The sequence below is a fragment of the Rhizomucor pusillus genome (genome assembly GCF_041956525.1).
Source record: "Rhizomucor pusillus strain CBS 183.67 unplaced genomic scaffold VTP01scaffold_2, whole genome shotgun sequence".
NCBI classification, from domain to species: Eukaryota; Fungi; Mucoromycota; class Mucoromycetes; order Mucorales; family Lichtheimiaceae; genus Rhizomucor; species Rhizomucor pusillus.
The window spans coordinates 2,040,750-2,064,136 of NW_027192144.1; the positions used below are offsets into that span (position 1 = coordinate 2,040,750).

Consider the following 23,387-nt stretch of genomic DNA (forward strand, 5'->3'; position numbering starts at 1 on the left):
CATTTATGAGAAACTTGCAAGTGCCGCTGTCTACAATACTCTTGATCTCGCTAGTACCTTCACTCGTTTTTCCGACTGATGAGAAAGATAGACACAACATCGCGTTCACTTCTGTTGATGAAACACGTTATATGTTCCGAGGCTGCCCTTTCGGCTTGAAACCTATCCTCCCAAGATTCCAACGTGCCATGGATAAGCTATTTCGAGATCTTCCATTCGTGACAACGTTTGTGGATGATATTATTGTCTATTCCAAAACCATTGCAGAACACGCAAATCATGTCCGCATTGTCATTCACCAACTAAATGGCGCTCACCTCAGTTTGCAGGAAAAGAAGTGCTTCTTTGCACAAAAGTGCGTGTACCTTCTTGGGTTCTGCATACACGCAAATACCATACGTCCGGAGAAACTTAAAAGTTATGAATATGAAAACTTGGCCTACATCTCGTACCTCTGAGGACATCCAAGCTTTCCTTTGCCATCTTCAGATTTGTACTTGCTACCGGCAGCATGTGAGCAGGACTTGATGGAAGTTTGGCTAGAATTCCTCTCAGCTGCCAAACGTAACGAGAGCATTTTGCTGTACAAGTGAAGTGGTGGAGCGATGATTGTTGACGACAATTCTAACATCCAACTATAGTCCTGAAAAATGGGATTATCAGTGCGGCAGTGGGATCTCGTCAAGAGAAAATGGATCAGCATGCTTATCAAAAGCTAGACACTTCGGACGGCATTGCAATAAACAAAGTTGAAAGCGGCATCAGACAGCATCTCGGTCGAGGCCTGGATGCGGTTAGTCCTTTTATATTATATGTGGATTGATTGTATGATCGATAATATCTGAGCTTTAATGACTAGGAGGCGCCGGACGAGATGAATCGGCAGGCCTGAATATGACCTATGAACTTCGAAGAAGAAAAAAAGCAAAACCTATTTTATGTATAAGATGCCCTGTGTTCTGTAAGCTCGAGATACTATAAATAGAGCGAAACTAATGGAAAGCACAGGTCTCGCGATATTTATCGAGATCTTGCGAAAATCAAACATTCCGAATCATTGTACAACAACGCCTTGATCCATTTAATGTTTCGTGCAATGGTGTCATCTATGCCAGCGTTACTGGAATTCTATCCTGGAGAAGAACAGCTAACGTCAATGACCATGTAACTAAAACAAAAACGGCTACCAGTTACAAAACGGATGCTGTGATACGCTTGGGAACGAACGACAAAATCGAGCTTGCAATCCTTGAGACATCCGGTGCATACTTGCAGGCAGACAAATCAAAATCAGGTTTCGATCATGAAAAGGCCAAGTTTGGATTACTTGCACTGATCAGGATTGTTGCACTACAATATGAACATGCTTCCTTTGAAACTTTTCAAAACTGAAGCAATACTTTGTTCATGCCCTGGGTATGCCCAGCGTTGCGTACGGACTAGTTGTAAATAACAATGACAATGACAATAACAATATTACGGAGAACAAGATTAGGCTGTGGTCGATAAGCAACCCCAAAAAGGATTTGTTTCTTTTGAGAAGAGAAACGAAGGCAATCGTACGGACTGAATTCGATAAGCGGAACCAAGAAGTTGTACAATCTATGCAGCTCTTCTGGACGATGCAGGTAAGTCAAATGTTTAAACTTTGTGGGTGTCAAAGCTCATCGAAGTCTATATCAGCAACACTTGAAGGATTCCTGCGATATTATCAAGGAGCTTGCCGAAGAAAATTTGGAAGAAATCAAAGAAGTACCGTTACGAGCAGCCAACGATGACACTTGCAAACGTCGCAGATCCCGTCATAATCAAGTTAACAGAGAAACAGCATTCCAAGGGATGTACAATTATTTTCCAAGCAGTTCACCATATAGGTGAAGCACACACGATGTACATCAGCTTCATCATGTTCATTGTATAAAACAGAGACGTCAAAATACGGAGTATCGCGCAAGGTATATTATTGCAATCCCGCGTAATCTTTAGCAAAGGATAATTTATGTACAACAAGTGCTTCAGCGGTCGCTACGCTCCCTGCAATTGGCTCGCTGCGCTCCTTCCCCGTAACCGAAAAGGTTTGCAGTGAAATCCGCATTAAATGATAACCTCGATGCAAGCAAAGCCCCATCGAATTCAGGTTTATGAAGGCCAGGTGAGTCTATTCTACAGACTCGGATCAGCCATGAGCTTCAGCAAACCAAGCGCAGCGAAGCGAAGCGTAAGCGCTCTTTTAATAGAGAGTGTATTTTGTGATACTTAGAGAGTAACTAGTAAAAAAAAAAGATCAAAAGCTACTCCACTAGAGGCATCATACATTTTGCAAATGATCGCATGGATTGGCAAGAAGCCAGCTTCGTTGCGGTCTTTCCATATTTTCCTCCTTACAATGCAATTTACGGAAGGGATGTTATATAATTACCAGCAGCCGGAAGGAGGTATAACTGCACCACATCCCATTGACGGCCAAGGATCGTACAAGAAAAATGCAATATTAACTTTTATTTCGTGAGATGCTATTTCATGTCTTCTATGCGATTGCGGTGAGAGGTTGTAAGATTTCAAAGGAACCAGTGCCACCTTCGACAACTTGGCCCATTACAATTCGTGCTGAAGGCGACTCCAGCGTGTCGAAATCGCCATGGCTGCAGATTATCATTAGTTTTAAGTGAAAATAAGACTTCCAACGACCTTTGTAGATACTTACAGGGTGGCGTCTGTCAAGAATTTACATGTGGATTCGAAACTCATCTTCAGGAACGGTGAAGTGTTGGATTGAAGACCCATACGGTTGAATGGCTTGTAACCGCCTTCAAAAGTCATGTAATCCGCAATCAGGGTCAAATGACGATGGTCAACCTTGATACCATAGACACCAAAGACACCACCGATTTCCTTGATGATAGCATTGCGTGCAGCTTCGACACCGTACGTCCGTAAGATCGCAGCAATGTCGTTTGTATCAATGTAGTTAACGTCGATAAGGTCGCTGTGGCGCCACATGCCCACCAAGTTGACACCTTCAGTTTGCAGACGTTTCTAAAGGATATTATATTTTAGCAAAACCACAATCTATGTTTGTCAGTTTTCCGTAGAATCTTACCGAAGTATCGTTCTCGGCAGGGTTCTTATATTCGAAGCATCGCTCGATGCCCTTGATTTCATGCACAACGACCTTCGGACAGATCTTTTCAATGAGACTGACCATAAGAATCTTCTTTGTATCAGCGGGGAACTGTGCAGCAAATTAAAATATTTAGCAAACAGGGAAGGAGATACTTTGCATAGACCGAAATATATATGTATACCTTCATGTCCATTTCGCACCATGCACCATTCTCCTCATCAAATTCCCATCGTACGACATATTTGGATTCCTTGACAGCTTTGCGGTCCAAATGCTTGGTATTTTCGGAATTGTCTTCATCCATATTATCTTGTTCCTCATCCTCGTCGCCTGCAGCCTTTGCTGCTGCTTCGAGTTCTGCCTCTTCCGCCTCCAAGCTGCGACCAGCATCAGCCATCTCTGCATCGTCCTCATCTGGCTCATCGTAAGAAGCAAGCTGCTTAGTCTTGGCAGCTAGGCGAGCCTCGGTGGCATCACCTTCACCTTCATCCGATGCTAAAAATGGAATACAATATGAATAGTTGCTGATCACTCGCTTGGTATTCAAAAGATCTTACCGTAGCCAGCTTGAACAGGCGCAGAGTCTTCATCAACATCAGATTCCTTATCGTCACGTGCTTTGTGGCCTTGAGAGATGTCCGCACTCTGTAACTTGCGGGTATCCTTGATATCCTTGCGGATAGCATTTTCCAATTCTTTGATGAAAGTGGTGGCCAGCACCTCCTTGATACGTTTAGAGTCAACGCAGTATTCCTCCTTATACTCTTCTTCAGCAAACAAGTTGAGACGGATGGTGTAGATCTTGGAGCGGCGGTAGTCGTTTTCGGGTGACTTTGTTGTAGTAGATTCTGTGACACAAACATTGTCGATGATCTGTGCCATTGTTAGCTTGCTGACAGCCTTGCAGAATTTGCTGGCTTGCTCAGATGTAACGTCATCCTTCAATTGTAAAAGCATAGTTGGTGTCTTGATGACGCGAGCGGCCGTCATGATGATTTCTCTCAGACGAGGAATACCGAGAGTAACGTTAGCAGCACCGTAACCAGCAAAATGGAAAGTGTTTAGTGTCATCTGAGTTGATGGTTCACCAATGGACTGAGCAGCCAAGAGACCAACAGCTTCACCAGGTTCAACCAAGCTGTGTAAATATTTCAGATGCATGAGTGCTCTGAATTTGCTCTTGCTTAATGAGCTAAAGCGCTCATTATTCTTTGTCTTTTCGGTATCCTTGGTGAATGGCATGTTATCGGGATTCTGTTCAATGTATTTCTTCATGCCCAACGCAAACTTTTCAGATACGACACCGAGATGTCTTGAAGGACTGTATTTGGACAACGCTGGGTCATATTTGAGAGGCTTCTTGAGCGCCTTCTTGGCATACTCCTCGCCTTCCTTGGTATCGAGTGTGCTCAGTGCTGCCTTGGGGTTGTACTTTTGAGAGAGCGTCTCAAAGTTGTGTGCAGAGAAGCTGAATTCGTTGAGATATTTGGCCTTGATGACATCAAGTGAGTCTTCACCGTAATGGAACTGCAAGATGGAGCCATCTGCGTCGCGAACAGTGTGATCATAATGTACTCTCAGACCTTCCAAATGCTTAATCAAACAGCGCTGCAAGTAGCCAGAGCGAGACGTTTTGACAGCTGTATCAATAAGACCTTCACGACCGGCCATACAGTGGAAGTAGTATTCCTGAGGTCGGATACCAGTCAAGAAGCGGCCTGCAACGTAGCCACCAGCTCTTGCACTAGTGTCGTACGGTCGGAAAGAGGGTAAAGAACGGCCAGAAACCATGAGAGGCACACGACGACCTTCCAGTTCTTGCTGACCAAGCATACATGAAATCTGAGCCGCATTGACGTTGGAACCCTTGGCACCAGATACGGTCATCATTTGCATGTCGTTATCAGGGAATTTACGAACCTATTAAAATTACAGTGTGAATATAGACAATTTGTCAGTAACTTTTCATTCTTTTCTGAATACATACCAAGCCATTAGGCAAACATTTCTCAGTAATGGATGAAGTCAACTTGTTGACCTTGGCTTTCATGGCGTTATCCAAACCAGCCAGCTTATCATCGTCACGAGCTACTTCCTCCATCCGCAACTTGAATTCTAAGCACGAGCAAACAATGTGATGAGTAAACTTTTTGAGTATATCCACAAGGAGCGGATCTCTTCTCTTTCACTTACCTCTAGCAAGAGTCTCTGGACTTGCAGTCTTTGCAGTTTCGGCCAATCCGAGATACTCCAGGTGAGCTTCGCGACCGAGGTTTTGGCCCTCATCCAGCAGTTGACGACGCCATTTGTCTCCTTCTTCGGTAAGACGCAAGTCATCCATTCTACAAGTGAAGCCGTGCGTTTGGACAAACTTTGTGAAGAGGCGACCGAAAATACTGAGAATCTTGCCAGCCGATTCAGGGCCATACAGTTCATACACTGAATGGACAAGACCGTACGCTGAAGCACCAAATTGGGATTTGTCCAATACACCAGTAAGAAGCTGACCATCCATGACAAGCACAGTCTCTTCTTCTTTGCCATTGGGTCCCCAGAAACGTGCAGGTACTTTGGCTTTGGATGTCAGGTTAAGTTGGGACTTGCCGACAGTCAAGTTGAGAAGAATCGTAGATATAACCTGCTTGCCAGTCCACAGGGGCTTCGGCTTCCATATAGCAGGGGGAAGAGTCAAAATTCGACCATTACCCGTACCGTCTTCCTCAGGACGCAGAGATCCGTACAGTAATTGTTGGTATTCTTCCTTGTTGAAGAAGGTTCCGCGTGAGGTCATCCATACACCAGACACAACGTGATCCTGAATCAGACCACGAAGAGGGTTACCACTGGTAGGTACGAGATATTGGTTATCAGTGTTTGCAATCAAAGCAGCCTCAGCACGTGCAATTTCATTTTGCGGGAAGTGCATGTTCATTTCGTCACCATCAAAATCGGCGTTGTAGGTGTTGCAGTTTGCATAGTGCATACGAATCGTTTTTTCACCAGGCAACACTCGGGCTTTGTGAGCCATGATGGATGGTTTATGGAGAGTTGGCTGGCGGTTCAATAGCAGCATATCGCCGTTACGAAGATGACGAAAGACTTTCTTGTTGAGTGTCTGCGTGCGTGTTGGATAGGGATTAATGCTAGGTTGTGCCGATTGTGTCGCTCGTGGAGCCAAGAGCGAGTTTGCAAGCGCAATACGGGATTCTAAGCTCAGCAAGGCAAGTACATCGACAGACTGATCTTCGTGCTGAACGTGAGTTGCACCAGGCCATTTGAATGGACCGTTGATAACGGCCTGGCGAAGCTCTTTAACGTTATGAGCTGTTACTGGTTCTGGATAGGTGAGCTTCTTGGCGAATACTGGAGGAACACCGATTTCGGAGGTCTCGATGTTCGGGTCAGGAGAAATGACCGAACGAGCAGCATAGTTGACACGTTTACCCATCATATGCTTACGGAAAAGACCCTCTTTCTTTTCGAGCGCCTGACGGATGCCAGGTGGAGGTTGGTTATTTTTTCCAAAGTTGCCTGGGTTCTTTGTGGAGTCGATAAAGGAATTTACAGCGTGCTGGAGCTGGATAATGTTATCCACAAACATCGTCTGCGTGCGAGCAACTGCAGTCTTGTCATGTTCGGCTTTTTCTTTGGCTTCCTGCAATTCGGTTGACAGCTCACGTACTCGGTGGCATGCCCGCAAAATACCGCTGAGTAAAGCGTTCTGTGGGGATTCAAAGACCTTGTCTCCCATTACAGACGGAGGACGGAAACGAGTTGGTGCGACTGCAAGGACTTCAATAAAGAACATGTGGTAGGATGCAGGTCGTACTTGGGATGGCACATTAGGATTTCTCGCTCCAAAAAGCAGAGTCGTAATTTCTGCCTCTTCACGGAAAAGATTCTGTATATGTTTTCGTACTTCCAAGGGATTCAAAAATCGCTGCTCTGCCGTTTGGGACATGAAGTCTCCTTCGTCAGCGTAATCGCCTTCGCTCTCCTTTTTGTTACGTCTCGCTTCCATTGCATTTCGATCTTTCTTTGACAAACGAAGTTGGAAAAGTTTGGCTGCTCCGTCACGTCTCAAAGGAGGGGAAATGCCCTGACAATTTCCACAACGTCTCGCTTGCAAGCATGTTCTCATGAATTCCTGCATAATTCGTTTGCGAGCGTCATTGACGACAGTAACTTTGTAGTTCTCGCTCGCGAAGCGTCGAGCTTCCTTATCGTTGAGACATTTGTTGACATAATTTTCTAGTGTTGTAAAATGCAACTGTCAATATTCCATCGCTAATTCATATGTTTTTAACACTTTACCAATGCCATCAATGAGCTCATCCTCAATATCCAAAGCCTTTCCTTCTTCCTCCATTCTGTCCTCGAGGTTGTCTGACTCCGGTTTCTTTTCCTTCTTCTTGGTTCCAAGTTCATCATCGAGTGCCTGAGCTTCTCGAATTAAACCATGCTGCAAAAGCTTCAATTTCGCGACAACTTTTTGGACCTAGTCACGTGCCCAAGTCAAAACTTTGTCATTCATATCCGTATCATTTCCATCGATGCTTACATTGTATCGACTCAAACGAAATTTGTTGCAGCAAGCACATCTTGCACGCAAGAGGGCATAAAGAGTATCGAAGAACAATGGGTTGTACGTCGGAATGGGGATCTCAATGTGACCAAAGTGACCAGGGCAGTTGAAATGATCTTGAGAGCAAGTTCCACAGCTATAAATGATTATCATTAGACATTTGGGGATGGTCCTAGTAAACTTAAGCACCTACATTGCTGACCGTTCACAAGGACCTAAAGCTGGATCGTATAAACCTCCCTTTGTTGGGTGACCGAGAGCATCGAATAAAACAGGGTTTACGATCTGCTTGACAGATATCTTTCGAATCTCGTCCGGCTCGTAGAGCGAGAAGGAGACACTGTCGATCTGTGATCCAATGGGACACGAGATGTTCATGACGACGCTGGACACACAGCAGAGAAACGGTCCTCAATTTTTCTCTCTTCGGAACTGCAGCCGAGCATCAAAAGCCGTCTCAAGGTCAAGCCACTGAATACCGGGTGATTAATCTACCGGGTGATACGGCATCAACAAGACGTCATTCAAATGATGATCAGGAATGTGTAGGTTCTGATGTATATTGTAGACATACTACGAAGCCGTAATATGGGGATGGTGTTAATTATATTCAATCGGTATGTCTAAGCATATGATTCACATACACAAAGCTGTAAACAGCAGTTGACCTGTGATCGAACTTTAGTGCTGTTAGAAGACGGGCGAAAGAAGGGCCTTGTGAAGGGGTTTAGGCTTTGAAAGGAACAAAACGGTTAAAAGAATTTTCCGCAGGGCATGCATAAAAAGGGCCGTGTCTACGCCCCTTGTCTATGCGGTTCGTTGCTCTTTTCTCCCACATGTCTGCTTCTTCCCACCCTGTGACCAAGTATTTCGTTGCCTCAATTCAGGAAAAGAGGCCGTTTGCACCCTCAAGTCCAATAGAGATTAACAGCACACGCTACTTTGTTATGTGTGGCATCGGTGGTGTCCTAGCATGCGGGTAGAGTCTTGACATGGATAATATGCAGAAGCACGATGTATTATTTTGACTCGTCCTCAATGCCACGCAGTACGACGCATTTGGCGATGACGCCTCTGGACCTCGTCAAGTGTCGATTGCAAGTGAAGCCAGACCTCTACAAGGGTGTCATCGATGGTTGGAGAACGATAAGCAAGGCGGAAGGAGCGTCAGGTGTCTTTACCGGATTTGGAGCCACCTTTATCGGTTATTCTTTCCAAGGAGCCGGCAAATACGGTTTGTATGAATACTTCAAGTACAAGTATGCACAAATTGTCGGTGAAGAAAATGCACACAAATATCGAGGTTTCCTGTATCTGGGTGCATCTGCAAGCGCTGAATTCTTTGCCGATATCTTCCTTTGTCCTTGGGAAGCTATCAAGGTCAGGCAGCAAACCTCATACCCGCCGTTTGCACGCTCAGTACTGGAAGGTTTCAACAAGATGAGTACCAACGAAGGATTTTCTGGATTCTACAAAGGTATCGTTCCTCTCTGGGGCCGCCAAATCCCATATACCATGATGAAGTTTGCATCCTTTGAAACAACGGTTGAGATAATATATAAGACGTTCTTGTCTAAGCCGAAACAAGAATACAACAAATTGCAGCAGGTAGAAGCCACACTATGCATTATATATGTTTCGGATTGACTGATTCATCTATTTTGCTTTGGCGCTAGTTGGGAGTCAGTTTCGCAGCAGGATACATTGCCGGTGTTGCATGCGCTACAGTATCCCACCCTGCCGACGTCCTTGTTTCCAAGCTAAACAACTTGCCCAAGCCTGAGCCAGGTCAAAAGCAGGTTGGAGTTGTGGATCTGGCAAAGAGTCTAGGATGGAAAGGACTCTGGACTGGTCTTGGTCCTCGTATCGTCATGATCGGTACATTGACCGCTATGCAATGGCTTATATACGACACCTTCAAAGTCTATGTCGGCCTCCCAACAACCGGTTCAGCCGATGATAAGAAGAAATAGATGTATTATTATCACTGCAAAGAATAAACTGGAGATATCGTACTTTAGGAACAAAAGCCTTATATTTATTAATAACTTCTTTCACTCTTCTATTTTGACCTCCACTGGGATCTGAAACGATTGTCTTTACACTTGGACGACATGCATGCATATGGAAACTGCGAGTTACATATTTATTCTTTACATTGTAATAACTGTAAGCCTTGAAACTACGAGGTTGGAGAGTATGAATTTTGAATGTCAGTGCTGTATTTACATATGTTAATATGCTTGGTTATTCCTTTAGGAATGAAACAGATGAGATTAACAATTCAAAATTATGCAGGAAGATTAACATCTTTTCCAGAAATCGTATCGAGGATATCTAGCGAATGATTGACAGAGATTTCGTGAATATTCGTGAACACCTGTATTCACGGACTTCTCCTACGCGAATGATAACAAAGTCGCGAAGGGCGGCGATATTTCTTGGAGGAACACATTTATTATTGCCGTGGTGAATCAGACAGGAAATCAATTCCGTATGCGCTTAGTGGCGGCGATCGTCCAAGCGACAACAGCGTCTCTCCAACGTAGCATCATGGGTATCTGCTCTGCGAAATCTTTCAGTTCTGCAGGTGTAGATGGACAGATGGTTGAAAAATGGGTCTTCTTCACATAGCTGTCATCCTCCAATAAGTAAAGTGTTTCGAAAAAGATTGATCTGTCTAATAAGTGAAAAATGTAAATGTTGGTGACAACGATGTGCATAGCATGGGAATCTAATAATACCAAATAAGCGCAGATTGAACTGTGGAATCGGATATGTTGGCACGGAATTAATCGCTTCGGTGCAGCGCATTAGATCGACCATCTTCGTGAGCATCTTTGCTTCGTCTTACCTTTTCCTTCTTCGGGGTGCTGTTCGCCAAATTCACGCTTCAATTCTTTACCGCAAACGCCACACCATCCCATTTAGTGCTGCCTGTTGCGTCTCCTTCTCGAACCTGAACAGAAAAAAAGGAGAAAAGTCGCATCACAGTGCAGTCTACTATATTCAGAGAACAGATATGCATACCATGTCAAATCAATAATGTCATTCGAAGATAGAAACAGATTATTGATGATGGTGACAGTGGTGTATACTGCTGCTGTTCTCTCAAGGGTACGGTGCACTAAAGGGTTCCGAGGGCTGATCATTTGATTAAAGCTGAGAGAAATGCATGCGATCGAAAGATTAGACATTGATATTTGTGATAAGCTCTTCTTACAAATGTGTTAACAACACTTCGGCAAAATTAAGGTCAGAATGCACAACCGGATCGAAGGTCATTTCGTCACCGAGAGTCAAAGTCCTGATTTTCCCTGATACACATGACACTGGAAGGAGATTTGTCGATCATTAACAGCAACTGCTCGCAAGGAGATGACATGGCTCGTTCTGGTAACTGCATGCACGCTCTCAAAGACAAGAAATAGTCTTCTCCAAGATAATCCTTCACAAGTTCACAGACACCGTCATCGTCAATGAGAAGGATAGGAATATTGCACAATCTAGATAGATGAGACTAGTAGATTAGTTCCAGTTGCAACATATTGAAAGAATGTACTTGCTCGTCACAAACATAGTTTGAAGCTTTGATGACGTCTTGAAGGGATTTTCTACCCACGATGGTTTTCGTGGCATGTGAATTTGAGACGGGCACGGAACTGGATGCAGATGAGGAACTGGAAGTGGTAGCAGGTATGGAACTGGATGCGGATGTAGAACTGGAGCTGGTCGCAGGTATGGAGCTAGATGGTATAGAATTTGTACACATCTATCAAGGAAGTTTCCGTCAATACTCAAGAAGCATATCATTCATGGCCAGTGCTGCGTTTACTTTTTTCGACAGAGATGTAATATAATCACAAGTGTTTGCAATGATTTCCTCCACCACCTCCAATTTCCGCTTTTGAGTCCTTTCAGTGATGGTGCGCACTTCTCTTTGACGCCAATATTCAGTGTAAATGGCATAAAACTTTGATGCAGAGTTTCCACGTTTCTATTATGTATTAAATACGACTTAAAAAGCTATTTTACTGTACATATGGTCAAGGTATTTACGTTAAACGCATTCAGTGCTGCTATCGCGCTGCCATTGGACGGATTCTTGGTAACGAAATAACTCGTAATGCTTTGGTAGTTGATATTGATTAGTACTTTGCCAACATTGGTGACTTCGGCGAAAGAAATATAATCAAATGGTGGATCAAGTAAATGAGCGGTTTCAGGCTAGGTTTTGTAAATGTGTTTGTCCTTGACTTTTTGGAACATTGTAAGAAGAAACTGAGAAACCTGCTTTGCATAAAATGTCCCAGTTACCTAAAGTACTCATGGTGGTACAACGCCGGTGATAGCGTTACTTTTCAACGACCTCGATGGGAGGAGCGGTTGAGAAGTTGTTCATACTTAGAATGGCTTATCAGTCCATGACGATGACAACAACGTTTCATCATATTTTCGAGACCTTAGAAATACCCAAATTGAGTAGTTGTCGAAAGGCTGAAATTATGAAAACTTTCAAGATTCGCGCATGAGAGTTGAGCATATCTCGCAACATGACCCAGGAAAGAGCTGCAATTAGCTGAAGGATCAGGAGCGGCAATATATCCTAATGCTCCGACATTGTGGAGAGTAGCCGGCTCCAATAAATTTTGACTGCATCTTGGGAGAAGCTGAGCGGTAGTCCGACGCTGCTCCTCCTTCCTTTCCCCAGAAGATTGACTATAAACTAGCAGCCTCATCGACGACTATCGTTTCAACAGCACGGTAGTAATTGATGTACTGTACCCTCCACTCACTTTCTGGGATGAACTTTTACATTGTAAAAGACACCCGGTAAAGGACAGATGGCACGGTTGGCGTAAACCATATGTGTACCAGTGGAGAGTTTTACTGCAAGTTTGTCTGTCTGTCCGCCTGTCTTGAAGGTATGGGCCGAGTATTTGGAAGTATAGGAACATTGGACTAACAATCTTTTATAAGCATGAGGAATTCAATGTCGGGCTACTTTGGGAATCTTGTTTTACAATTGCTGGTATCGAATAATGAACGTTTTCCACCAATAGATTGTAGATGACGTTTGTGTATAGATATAGTTCATACTCATAAAGAATGCATGTACGTAATCCTTGGTCTGCTTCTTGTGACAATATAATATTAAAGAACACCTCAGATAGTTATAAAAACACTGAATTTGCGCTTACTATTTCGCAAATTGCATCGGGAAGAGAAAATGTTCACGTTACAACTAAATGTATTAAACTCTGAGCACAGTTTCGAGTATGTTTACGAAATATCAGAAACATTTTCCGCTCTTCGAAGGTTACGTTAGCTACGTATTGTTTCTTATTTCACAGAATTGATAGTAATGTTGGGCGAAGAATATCTCGTTAAAAAACAATCTACAAATACAATAATGATTTCATGCTTGCCACCCATCCGACCCCGATACATTTCTTTCCGCTTTTCATGCGTGATTTGCGATTCAAATAGGCTGTAATTCTCAGCATTGACCTTATGAAAATACCGTTCAAATTTGCGTGATGCCAGACATTGTGCCGTCCGCTCATCTCTTCAGCAACGTGCAAACGACCTGCAAATGTCGTCACCATGTAGATACCTGATGTACCTTCCACCTGTTCAACCAATTCGTTGGATTCTTTAGCGTTTCTGATGATACTGCGATTTTCGTAGAGCTACAGGATGGACGAATTTGCGACGCCGCTGAAGCATGCATAGGGAAATTGCGAACTACATATTTATTCATTACATCGTAATAGCTGTGAGTCTTGGAACTACGAGGTTGGAGATTATGACTTTTATTATTTACAGATCTTGGGTCCTTATGGCGCAGGTTATCAGTGTACACAGCTTTCTAAAGCTTCAATCAAGACAGGATCGTGCATTATACAGTTGTTAACATGTTTGGTTATTCTTTTAGGTATCCCTGACTACGTAGCAGATGCCCGCATCCGTGAGCCTTTCCAACGCTATCGATGCAGCATGGTGTTTTGCCTGGGCTTTTGATACACACCATTCCGTTCCACATATGCGCTCGGTTCGAGATTCTGCCTGATGCAATGTCAAGGTACAACGGTAAATAGGTGCATTGCGATAATTTTTGCTCTCTTCATATTCGTACGTAGGGTTATTCCAGCCACATTTTGCAACAACCTCGTTCAGTATTGCGCTTTCTTGTTTATCGTATCCGGAAACCACTATGGGTCTTGCTCCATACTTCCTGTTGCTGCTATCGTAATCAATTCGTCCATGGGCTTGCTTCTCCGTAACTGCATTTAAGCTCCTCGATTGCTTCTCTTTGTCGCTATTTCCAACAACAGACTGCACGAGGGAGTAGATTGCTTGACTTGCACAGCTATCCTTTGCAGCTTGGACCGTTTCGGCAGGTTCGGGGCTCTTGAAAATAAAGCCATCAATGAACAAAGTGCACGCAAAAGGTGCATGAGTGCGCAATCCGATGTTGTGATAAACTTGGTTGATTTCATACTTTGGTGGTTCGATTCTGAGTATTTGGACAAGCTCGTTCAGCAAGGCAGTCTGGGGCTTATGCAAACTATACTGTCGTTCGCGATACGTCTGCTCCAACCATTGTACGACGCGCGTTGCAAGTGGCGCGCCCCCACACATGTCTAAAGACGTCGGTGACCTGTTGACAGCGGCCGATTTCGCCACCTGTGGTTGTCCCTTTATTTGATCAGCCGAAGGCAATGACCGCTTCCAATTTGCAGAGACGTTATATAATTGCTCGAGAGCTACCGCCGATGCTTCCTGCTTCGCAGTTTGTTTGCGGGCGTGATAATGGCAGCCAGCGAAGACACGTCCAAACACCGTTACTTGCGCCCGGAATCCTTTGTGTTTTTCGCTATATTCAAAGGCGTACTGTATATTGCGCTGGGGATCATGTTGCTTGTCGCTGCATTGGACGTAATGATAGAGTTCAGTAATAGCGTTTGACATTGGCGACGTGAGTTGGGATAAGGTCGGAGAACATAGGTTCGCCCGTTTGACGAGTACTCATTGATACAAATATTTTGACAGATTGACAACTTGTCACCCGGCGCTGTAGCCAGCACTGTCGTAGAAAGATAATGCGTTGGGACGAAAGCTTAGTCAATAAATCTTATTCTATGTTAACGGCCATTCCCTGCAGTCTTCCATAGATACAGGCATCCAATATGATAAATATACCACGGATGTCCATGCAGGTATTGATACATCTTCTGAGACGTAATCGTATCACTTGACATTTTGCCGAGTAGTCCAAGATGGATGTCGAGATTCTTCCTGGGGAAACAAAAGTCAATGCCACAAAGCAGCGCTTCATTTGGAACTAAGTGCTGCCTTCATGGAGTCAATCCAGATATATATTTTCCTTTTCAATCTTGCTATACCATCACAATTTGAAGATGCATCGTATATGATGCTTTCGATGCTTAAGATAAGCTACCTCATTTCCAAGGTTGCACAGACTTAGTTTCCACGAAAAACGATCGCGCAATAGAATGCCAACAAACTTTCAAGCCAGATTGTATCCTTGCTCTTTCCCTCTTTTTTACCGCTCTCCACAAAACATGGGCAAACTTGCTAAACAAGATTTGGAGCCATCCTTGCAGGCAATTGCCACGGAGGACTACATTTTCCGAAACTGGGCCAAGACATATACATGCACCTGCGAGCTTATGTTTATGCCCGTTTCTGAGGCCGAGATCGTCAAGGTAAACCCGAATGTTTCTGACAGCAATGAGCAAGTTGTAACATCAAAACAGATAGTGAAGCTCGCAAAGAAGCACAGCAAGACGATCAGGGTCTTTGGAAGTGGTCATTCCCCGTCAGACTTGGCTTGTTCGACTGATTTTATGATCAACATTGACAATTTAGACAGGATCTTGTCAGTAGATAAAGAGAAACATCGGGTGACTGTGGAAGCTGGCATGTCGCTCCACAAACTTCACCAAGTACTGCAGGAGAATGGTCTGGCATTGAGCAACTTGGGATCAATCTCTGATCAAAGTGTAGCCGGTGTAATGTCAACAGCAACGCACGGCACCGGTGCTCAATTTGGCTGCCTGTCAACCATGGTACGGGCAAATTAGGCTTTTTCCGACCAGGAATAGAAAAAGGAAAATCTGATAATCCCGTTTTAGGTTACTGATATGACTATCATCACCGCGGATGGAGAACACGTGTTCTGCTCTCAGTCTGAAAATGCAGATCTGTTCCATGCGGCGCGGTGCAGCCTAGGGTCCCTAGGAGTAATAACGCGTATATCGCTTCAAGTTGAACCAGCTTTCCGGTTAGAAGCTATCCAAAAACCATACAAATTTCCGGATGTTTTGGATAAATGGGATCAAGTCGTACATTCAGCTGAACATGTTCGTGTGTGGTGGATGCCCCACACAGATGACTGTGTTGTATGGAGAGCAAACCGCACAGACAAACCAAAGACAGTGACGCCGCCCAACTGGCTCGTGGAACGAGGAATAGGAGTACATATGTATCAGTTCTTACTGAACGTTGGCCGATACCGCCCATCTATAATACCTTCCATCACAAGATTCATGTTCAACGTGCTGCATTCCAAACCTATCCGTGTTGTGGATGATTCCTACAAGGTCTTCATGTTTGACTGCTTATTCCCTCAATACGTCAATGAATGGGCTATTCCGTGGGAGTTAGCCCCTCAGGCACTCCGCGACTTGGATCACTTTATCAACACCTCAGACCTCAATGTGCATTTTCCAGTGGAGATTCGGTTTGTTGATGAAGATGATATCTGGTTAAGCCCGTGCTATGGACGTAAAACGTGCTACATTGGGGTCATCATGTACAGGTGAGACTGAATATCCTCTTTACATAATTTAACTATCTCTTGCTTACAAACGTCTGTAATTCTTTCCAGACCATATGGCAATCCCGTACCTTACAAAAGATATTGGAAAGCGTATGAGGATATCATGAGAAAGTATGGTGGCCGCCCTCATTGGGCAAAAGTAAGTCGGGTCCAATGTATCTGTGGCTACAAGCAAAACACATATACTAATCTGTGTTTCTTAGGCTCATGGTCAAGGAGCAGCACAGCTTGAAGCTTCTTATCCGAAATTCCGAGATTTTTTGAACCTACGAGCAAAATTGGACCCTAGCGGCATATTTGTGAACGAATACATGCAGAGACATTTGCTCCAAAAGGAACAGCATGCAGAGAAGGCTATGCTGTAAATTGCAATACAAACACATGTATCTATATATCTTAGAAAGACACCCTTCAACGACGACACGCCCTACTCCTCTAATAGCTACATTCTGCTGTGTACAATCGGCTTCCGAGAAGTATTTTTCATAGACGAAGATTGGAAATAAATAAATAAATGTAATGATAGTAAAGAGTATGTGAATGCGAGATGCTATGTACACATGATGTGGGACAGGAATCATGGACGGTATGGAGGTGGCGGCGGAGATATCGATACCATGTCATTATATGTTTTTGGAGGACTTGAAAGACTGCTGGAAGGTATTCGATCGACGTTTTCACCGTAATAGTTGCTGGCAAGTAAGTCTACATGCACTGTCCGAGGTTTCGAGGAAGAAGGAGATGAGGAGCAATGCTGCTTTTTCATGCTGGGTGATGCAGGGTTGCCGGATTTTTTCTGCATTCGTCGTCTGCATACAACAAATACCGTTATTCCCACTGCAGCAGCTGCTACAATGCCTACAACGGCAGCTGTGACGTGGATGGCATTGAAAGCGCCGCTGTGTTGACCATGATGCTGGGTTGCGGGGAAAGCGGACTGACCGTCACCGTTCACGGTTGCTCGTTTGTCGTGGAGCAAGCTGAGTCTTTGCAAACAGTAGCAGTGGTTAGCGTCTCTTGTTACTAAGACCTCTTTGAAAAGTATAATATAGCAGGCTATATGTATATATACACACACCGGTTTTCAGGAATACGAAGAGCGAAAATGCTGGCAGACTCCGTGACGGGTGTAAAAATGGCGAAAATGGATAAAACCAAGAAGAAAGGAAATATTATCAAAATATGCATGGAGAGAACGCAGAGAGAAGGTGTAGAAGGAAGAGACGCATTCAGAGTTTATGACAGAAAAAGCAGAAAGTAGCAATAACAAATATGGAACGGGTTGCAGTTGGCGGAATCCTAAATTGGTGGAAGACGAGGAACTTCAAGAAGTCTGCGAAAAATGATGGCCATTCTCTGTTTGGATTCGCGGAACACACGCGATTCCCATTTAAACATGATCCGTGCGTCGGGCAAAACATTTCTCCCTCCCCCCAATGTTTATTCTTTCTACATTCAGAAAGCGTCCTTTCAGTGTAGGTATCGATGGAATGACTATTGATTAACCACACATATTGAATATTTATACTACTCTAACGTAGCACAAATTCAGCGAGAGAAGCCTTGTCGAAGCTGAAGTTATGAAAAGGATCGAGAAATGGCATCTTGATGAGTATCATTGTAGACATGTAGACATGAATTGCGATATGCAAGTAGGAAAACGGTCCGTCATTCATGAATCCTAATTCATCAATGAAATTTATGGTTGCCAATTTTAAATAATTCGCTTTACTTGTAATCGTTTAACCCTGGAAGACGCGGCCAGAATGATAGAGTTTCTCATGCGTTCAATGTTTAGTTGCTTTGACCAGTCTAGTAGTTTCTTTAGCGTAGTCTTTTCCAAAGAATCCTTGAAATTTTGCACTTTTGAATCTTTGACGTCAGCTATGTAACCTGTTTAGTTATTCTTCGAAGCAGCAGACGTAGCAGATGATATCTGAAAAGATAAATTCTGATTTAGATAAATAATAGGAAGAGTTATCAGAATAGAATGCTTGTCTCCCTTAAGTATCATTGCTATTATACCGCTCATATTCTATAAGCAGCGTGATCTATATTCCATTGAAACGTCGCGTGAGCCATTCGAACCATTCTTGATCTAGGCTTTGCAACACCGGCTGCTGGGAGAAGCTGAATGGACTGCAGGAGTTTTCAAGGACCTGTTCAAGTTTCCTCCAACTGCAGCTAAAACTGCCGGAAATAAACGAATCGTGGCAGCTTTAAAATCACGAATTGTTTTCTGAGCTTTTTCGTTATTGTAGGCATGCATTGAAAGAGTTTGCGGAGGATACTCGAAGCTCAAAGTGGAAGTTCCCAAAATTGTCAGATGGCCCCTGAATGATGAGATTTGAGGATCAACACTTTGGCGGAACACCTCTCACTTCTTTCACCTCGAAAATGTCAGATTTAGCCTCGCTTCGGCAGCGCATCGACTCTTTGGATACGACCCTTGTGGAACTCCTCAATGAGCGTGCTCGCGTCTCTTTGAACATTGGTGCTGCGAAACGGAAAGCTAAGAACAATGGGTATGTCTGTCAGAAATTTGTGATTCTACCTTGCTCACGGTGGAACGCGTAGAGATTCTGAGGCACCCGCAGATTTGCACGTATATATGCCTGGCAGAGAGAAGGAGGTCTATGCCAAGGTACTGAATATGCATTCTATCGAGATTTAATGTCTTCGCTTATATCTGAGAACACGTATCATTCAGCTTGAGCGATTAAATGCTGGTCCCCTTAATAACAACTCTCTGCATGCGATATTCAGAGAGGTATGATTAAGCATTAGAGGCGATATAATTGGTATATTTAATTTGGACGATTTCAGATCATGTCGGCGTCGATCGCGCTCCAGAAGGATGTTTCGATTGCGTATCTTGGACCTCCTGGTACATTCTCTCATCAAGCTGCCTACGAGCGTTTAGGCGACAGCGTTGCCTATGTTCCAGAAAAGCAAATATCATGTATGTACAGCTTTGACCCTGCTGGTGTTTCTATGGGAATGAGGATCTGTTTTGACCACGCTCACTGCTAGCCGTCTTTGAAGCTGTGGAGAAAAAGAGATGCACATATGGTATCGTGCCATTTGAAAATTCGACGTTTGGCACTGTCGTCGAAACTTTGGATTGCTTCTGTAAAACCACAGTACGTGTACGCGCTGAAACATACTTGCCGGTAAGATAGAAGCGTCAAAATCTGTCAGACATCCAGGTCCTAACAAAAGCTACCTAGGTCCACCAATGTCTGCTTTCAAACTCTCGATTGGACAAAATTACAAAAGTATACAGTCATCCACAGGTACATAACTACCGTATTCACCGTTAGATTCCTTATGCTGATATAATGTATCTTGTCAGGGCCTAGGTCAAACGCAGCAATGGCTGAATGTACACTTGCCTAACGCAAAGCGTATTCCTGTGAAATCTACGGCTGAAGCTGCTGAGCAAGCTGCTTCGGAAGCCGGTGCTGCGGCAGTATGTAGCGAAATCTGTTCTGATCTATATGGCTTGGAGGTTGTTGCCAAGGACATTGCAGATGTTTCTGGTAAGCGTTGATGAAAAAGGAAGAGGCTATGCAAGGAGAATACACAGCTAATATCTTGACCCTTTTCCTCTTTTACAAGCTAACACGACTCGCTTCTTGATCATTGGAACATCGAGTGACAATGCTACGTCAGACGATCACACCTTGATCCATTTCACTGTCGATCATCGACAGCCTGGCGCCCTATGCGACGGTCTAAAAGTTTTCAAGGACTACAATCTCAATCTCTTTAAAATCGATTCTCGACCGAGCGGTCAGCGACCATGGCATTATATCTTTATGGTGGAATGCTCAGGACATTATCAAAATGAACAAGTACAAAAGGCACTGAAGGACTTGGAACAATTTTGCTTGGATGTGACAGTATTGGGTAGCTTCCCAAATCAGCGACCAGAGTAAAATGAACATGTAAAGATATACAAAATTAATACACCGTTGTTCTGTGTTTCAACAACAATTCATATTCATATCAGATCTATGTATCTCTAGCCTGCCAATAATTTATACAGCTATTGCCAGCAAAAGATATGGATCATCGCATATATTACATATTACAGAAACTTACGCTCATGGCATACAGACTAGCACCGGAAAAGATGCGCGGATGGAAAAAGTAGATAGAAAGATTTACATACAGTTTTAAAGATGGATTTAATTTTTATCGACATTTCTACATCCGACTCGGAGGTGTTTGCTCTATAGCTTTGAAACTTAACAGCAGGTCCTGTATACAGCTAATGTTCATCAATACCAGCAAATTTTTCAAAAGCAGGACCAATCTCTTCCAGAATTTGAGATGTCAAAAGTGCTCGACCATACTTGGCAAATCCTCTGTGCGAGCAATCGCGAGTCACGCTGCATCCAGCCCAAGATGCGAGCATTGCGATATCTTTGGAATCTATTTCATTTGCATGCCTAAAACACCTTCCGTAAGTCTTCAGTTAATGCATTATGCAGTCAAGACTTACTTCCAGACACCGTCCTCGTAAGCTTTTCCCCAAGCAAGGAAAGTGGCGATTGTGCCGGACAAAATATCTCCCTGGCCACCAACTCGACGAAGACCGCCCTCAACTTCGCATCGCAGGACTAAATGGATCTATCATGTTATAAGCTATCCCTCTCTTTGATTCCATGGACAGAGCTTGCCTTCATCGCCGTTTGTAATCAGATCGACAGGCCCTTTTTGTACTATAGTTACTCCACCCATAGCCTGACTTAATTTTATAGCTGCTGTGTCCTTGTCTTTATCTTCGGTGCTGACTTTCTGTTGCTTTTATTAGCAATAAGCATCGCCCTATTCTTCTTTACTGACCATGACTTCACAGAGACGCTTGAATTCAACCACATTTGGTGTAAGCACGGCTTTCTTGTATCCCTTGACAACATCCGGATGATTTTGTACAAGAAATAAACCATCCTGCCGAGATATGTTAGTACATTCGAAAACAGTATGAGCATGTGCTTATTGATTGTTACATACAGCATCAAGCACAATGGCCATGTTCAATTCACGGGCTTTTAAGATGATCTCTTTGGCACTATCCTGCATGCATTGATCTCTTGACAGTCCAGGTCCGACAACAAGGACATGAAGGCGAGTGAAGACGTTTGTAACTCGCTCAACAATATCCTTGACAGATTCCTTTTTACTGCAGAACTTTAATACAGTGCAAACGATTGCAGCTGATGAATCTCTTACTCTGACGTTCGCATGTATGGATGCACGATAAGGTCTAAATAATGCAACAATTCAGCGTGATAATATCCGGATTGGCAATGCTGATCATAGTCTTGCCTGGTGCGTAGCTCTGCAGTATATGCCGAGTCAGTGAGAAGAATTCATGGAAAGTTGATACAACTCTGGCTTCATTACCTTTATAACTATGCCTGCTCCGGGCTCGCAAAATACGTGGCAAAGGTCTGCCCCCTGTCAAAGCAATTTCAGCACAAAACCTACTGAGTAATACTTATAAAATTTACCAGCTTCATTGCTGAAATAGCGCTAAAGAACGGAGCACCTGTGTATCTGCACTGATGGTTATAAACGAATCCATTTCTTATCAGGGTAGAGGCCACATACTCTTCCGAACCGCCGACAACTCCAACGCGACCTACATGCACATTCAGCGAAAAGAAAGTATATAACATACATATATTGCATATATACCTGCCTGACCCTTGTGCAGGTCTTTTGAGAGAGGAGGAATGATCTGTCGTACTTTATTAATGTCAGGAATCTTGGATGGCATGGCGTGAAAAAGTCGTATCGCGGAAAAGCGCATGCATGCGCATAACAAGAGAGTGGTTCGGAAAGTCAATTGAAACGTTTTTATTGTATCACTTTTTCGTGGACTCGAAGACATTCCACCAGAGTTTGTAGAGTTGACCATAGTCAGAATCAGCGTCTAAAGCTTTAGGGTTCGCATCCCAGGGCTTTGCAAGGATATAATGGATATTTTTGACGTGTTCCATTTGCCAGAGGTTGGAGTGTGCTTTTGGGAGAGTTTTAAGGGCATTGTAGATGTATGGTAATTCTAGCCATTTGTCTTGGAAGACTTGATTCAAGAAGTCTTGATCAGGAAACTTGTATATGTTCAGGTCAGGAAGGCTATGCAGCTTGGTTAGAATGGCTTCAAACTTGAGTCTTGAGGGTGTCAAGACTATGAGGCCGCTGTTGAAATATTTGGACTCCCGGTGACGAGTGTATGCGCAATTTTCTGGCACCCTGCAAAGTGCAAACCGGATTGGCTGGTTAAACACTTTTGTTTGCGCCGCGCTGCATGTGATACAAACTCACCAATCTGACGGGTACGCCTTAATTTTCTGCGGATTGCAAGTGCAGGCGTGGCAGGCAGCTACGTGGTCAGAGTCTGGCAGCCGTAATGTCATCAGTTCATCCATGTTTTGCAGAGGAAGCATGTCCGCATCCAGGAGCACCAGGCGTTCATATTCATCTTGACCCCAAACAGCGAGCTTCGTCCACGTTTCTGTAAAACGTTCTGTAAAGTATGTCACTTTTCCGCGCGGTCGAATAGGATCTATATGCTTCAATATGCATCCGGACTCTTTCAAACGCTGCTGCGCACTCTCCGTAACGGCATCTGTGTATAGCACGACTAGAGGATAATTGGAACGGACGCGTCGCAGGGCTTGCGCAATGGTAACTACCCCTTTAACATAGTCGTTCGTGCTCGTGAGGACGATAATCCACGCAGCTTTTGGAGTTTCTCTGGACACCATGGATGCTGGTTTGCGGCAAGGACTTTT

General features: G+C 43.9%; 11 protein-coding genes across 11 annotated transcripts; 4 read left to right on the top strand and 7 right to left on the bottom strand.

Annotated features, from left to right (window-relative positions):
• Positions 1-5: 5 nt before the first annotated feature.
• VTP01DRAFT_4939 (uncharacterized protein) lies at positions 6-1,878 on the top strand (the record flags this gene model as incomplete). Its single annotated transcript, XM_069383675.1, has 7 exons — positions 6-417; positions 490-564; positions 642-793; positions 986-1,086; positions 1,191-1,344; positions 1,395-1,628; positions 1,684-1,878. 7 exons carry the CDS (start codon positions 6-8, stop codon positions 1,876-1,878), a joined length of 1,323 nt encoding a protein of 440 aa, XP_069244353.1.
• Positions 1,879-2,527: 649 nt separating this feature from the next.
• Positions 2,528-8,087, bottom strand: VTP01DRAFT_4940 (uncharacterized protein; the record flags this gene model as incomplete). Its single annotated transcript, XM_069383677.1, has 10 exons — positions 2,528-2,642; positions 2,705-3,036; positions 3,101-3,232; positions 3,306-3,619; positions 3,682-5,044; positions 5,112-5,239; positions 5,318-7,375; positions 7,439-7,622; positions 7,686-7,845; positions 7,903-8,087. 10 exons carry the CDS (start codon positions 8,085-8,087, stop codon positions 2,528-2,530), a joined length of 4,971 nt encoding a protein of 1,656 aa, XP_069244354.1.
• A 458-nt stretch (positions 8,088-8,545) lies between these two features.
• Positions 8,546-9,682, top strand: VTP01DRAFT_4941 (uncharacterized protein; the record flags this gene model as incomplete). The annotated part of the gene is made up of 3 exons (XM_069383678.1): positions 8,546-8,688; positions 8,759-9,317; positions 9,386-9,682. The coding sequence occupies 3 exons, from the start codon at positions 8,546-8,548 to the stop codon at positions 9,680-9,682; spliced, it is 999 nt and encodes a 332-aa protein (XP_069244355.1).
• Positions 9,683-10,195: 513 nt separating this feature from the next.
• VTP01DRAFT_4942 (uncharacterized protein) lies at positions 10,196-10,636 on the bottom strand (the record flags this gene model as incomplete). The annotated part of the gene is made up of 2 exons (XM_069383679.1): positions 10,196-10,443; positions 10,564-10,636. The coding sequence occupies 2 exons, from the start codon at positions 10,634-10,636 to the stop codon at positions 10,196-10,198; spliced, it is 321 nt and encodes a 106-aa protein (XP_069244356.1).
• Positions 10,637-10,998: 362 nt separating this feature from the next.
• Positions 10,999-11,481, bottom strand: VTP01DRAFT_4943 (uncharacterized protein; the record flags this gene model as incomplete). Its single annotated transcript, XM_069383680.1, has 2 exons — positions 10,999-11,215; positions 11,276-11,481. The coding sequence occupies 2 exons, from the start codon at positions 11,479-11,481 to the stop codon at positions 10,999-11,001; spliced, it is 423 nt and encodes a 140-aa protein (XP_069244357.1).
• A 2,162-nt stretch (positions 11,482-13,643) lies between these two features.
• VTP01DRAFT_4944 (uncharacterized protein) lies at positions 13,644-14,684 on the bottom strand (the record flags this gene model as incomplete). The annotated part of the gene is made up of 1 exon (XM_069383681.1): positions 13,644-14,684. One exon carries the CDS (start codon positions 14,682-14,684, stop codon positions 13,644-13,646), a length of 1,041 nt encoding a protein of 346 aa, XP_069244358.1.
• Positions 14,685-15,298: 614 nt separating this feature from the next.
• On the top strand, positions 15,299-16,943 carry VTP01DRAFT_4945 (uncharacterized protein; the record flags this gene model as incomplete). The annotated part of the gene is made up of 5 exons (XM_069383682.1): positions 15,299-15,442; positions 15,494-15,805; positions 15,872-16,557; positions 16,627-16,717; positions 16,782-16,943. The coding sequence occupies 5 exons, from the start codon at positions 15,299-15,301 to the stop codon at positions 16,941-16,943; spliced, it is 1,395 nt and encodes a 464-aa protein (XP_069244359.1).
• Positions 16,944-17,155: 212 nt separating this feature from the next.
• VTP01DRAFT_4946 (uncharacterized protein) lies at positions 17,156-17,766 on the bottom strand (the record flags this gene model as incomplete). The annotated part of the gene is made up of 2 exons (XM_069383683.1): positions 17,156-17,564; positions 17,657-17,766. The coding sequence occupies 2 exons, from the start codon at positions 17,764-17,766 to the stop codon at positions 17,156-17,158; spliced, it is 519 nt and encodes a 172-aa protein (XP_069244360.1).
• A 1,209-nt stretch (positions 17,767-18,975) lies between these two features.
• On the top strand, positions 18,976-20,519 carry VTP01DRAFT_4947 (uncharacterized protein; the record flags this gene model as incomplete). The annotated part of the gene is made up of 8 exons (XM_069383684.1): positions 18,976-19,103; positions 19,156-19,222; positions 19,289-19,348; positions 19,405-19,540; positions 19,612-19,751; positions 19,809-19,874; positions 19,934-20,120; positions 20,200-20,519. 8 exons carry the CDS (start codon positions 18,976-18,978, stop codon positions 20,517-20,519), a joined length of 1,104 nt encoding a protein of 367 aa, XP_069244361.1.
• A 271-nt stretch (positions 20,520-20,790) lies between these two features.
• Positions 20,791-22,369, bottom strand: VTP01DRAFT_4948 (uncharacterized protein; the record flags this gene model as incomplete). The annotated part of the gene is made up of 12 exons (XM_069383685.1): positions 20,791-20,816; positions 20,872-21,035; positions 21,089-21,206; positions 21,267-21,384; positions 21,433-21,537; positions 21,601-21,769; positions 21,820-21,853; positions 21,916-21,928; positions 21,994-22,047; positions 22,101-22,146; positions 22,201-22,231; positions 22,288-22,369. The coding sequence occupies 12 exons, from the start codon at positions 22,367-22,369 to the stop codon at positions 20,791-20,793; spliced, it is 960 nt and encodes a 319-aa protein (XP_069244362.1).
• Positions 22,370-22,457: 88 nt separating this feature from the next.
• Positions 22,458-23,360, bottom strand: VTP01DRAFT_4949 (uncharacterized protein; the record flags this gene model as incomplete). Its single annotated transcript, XM_069383686.1, has 2 exons — positions 22,458-22,845; positions 22,918-23,360. 2 exons carry the CDS (start codon positions 23,358-23,360, stop codon positions 22,458-22,460), a joined length of 831 nt encoding a protein of 276 aa, XP_069244363.1.
• Between the last annotated feature and the right edge of the window lie 27 nt (positions 23,361-23,387).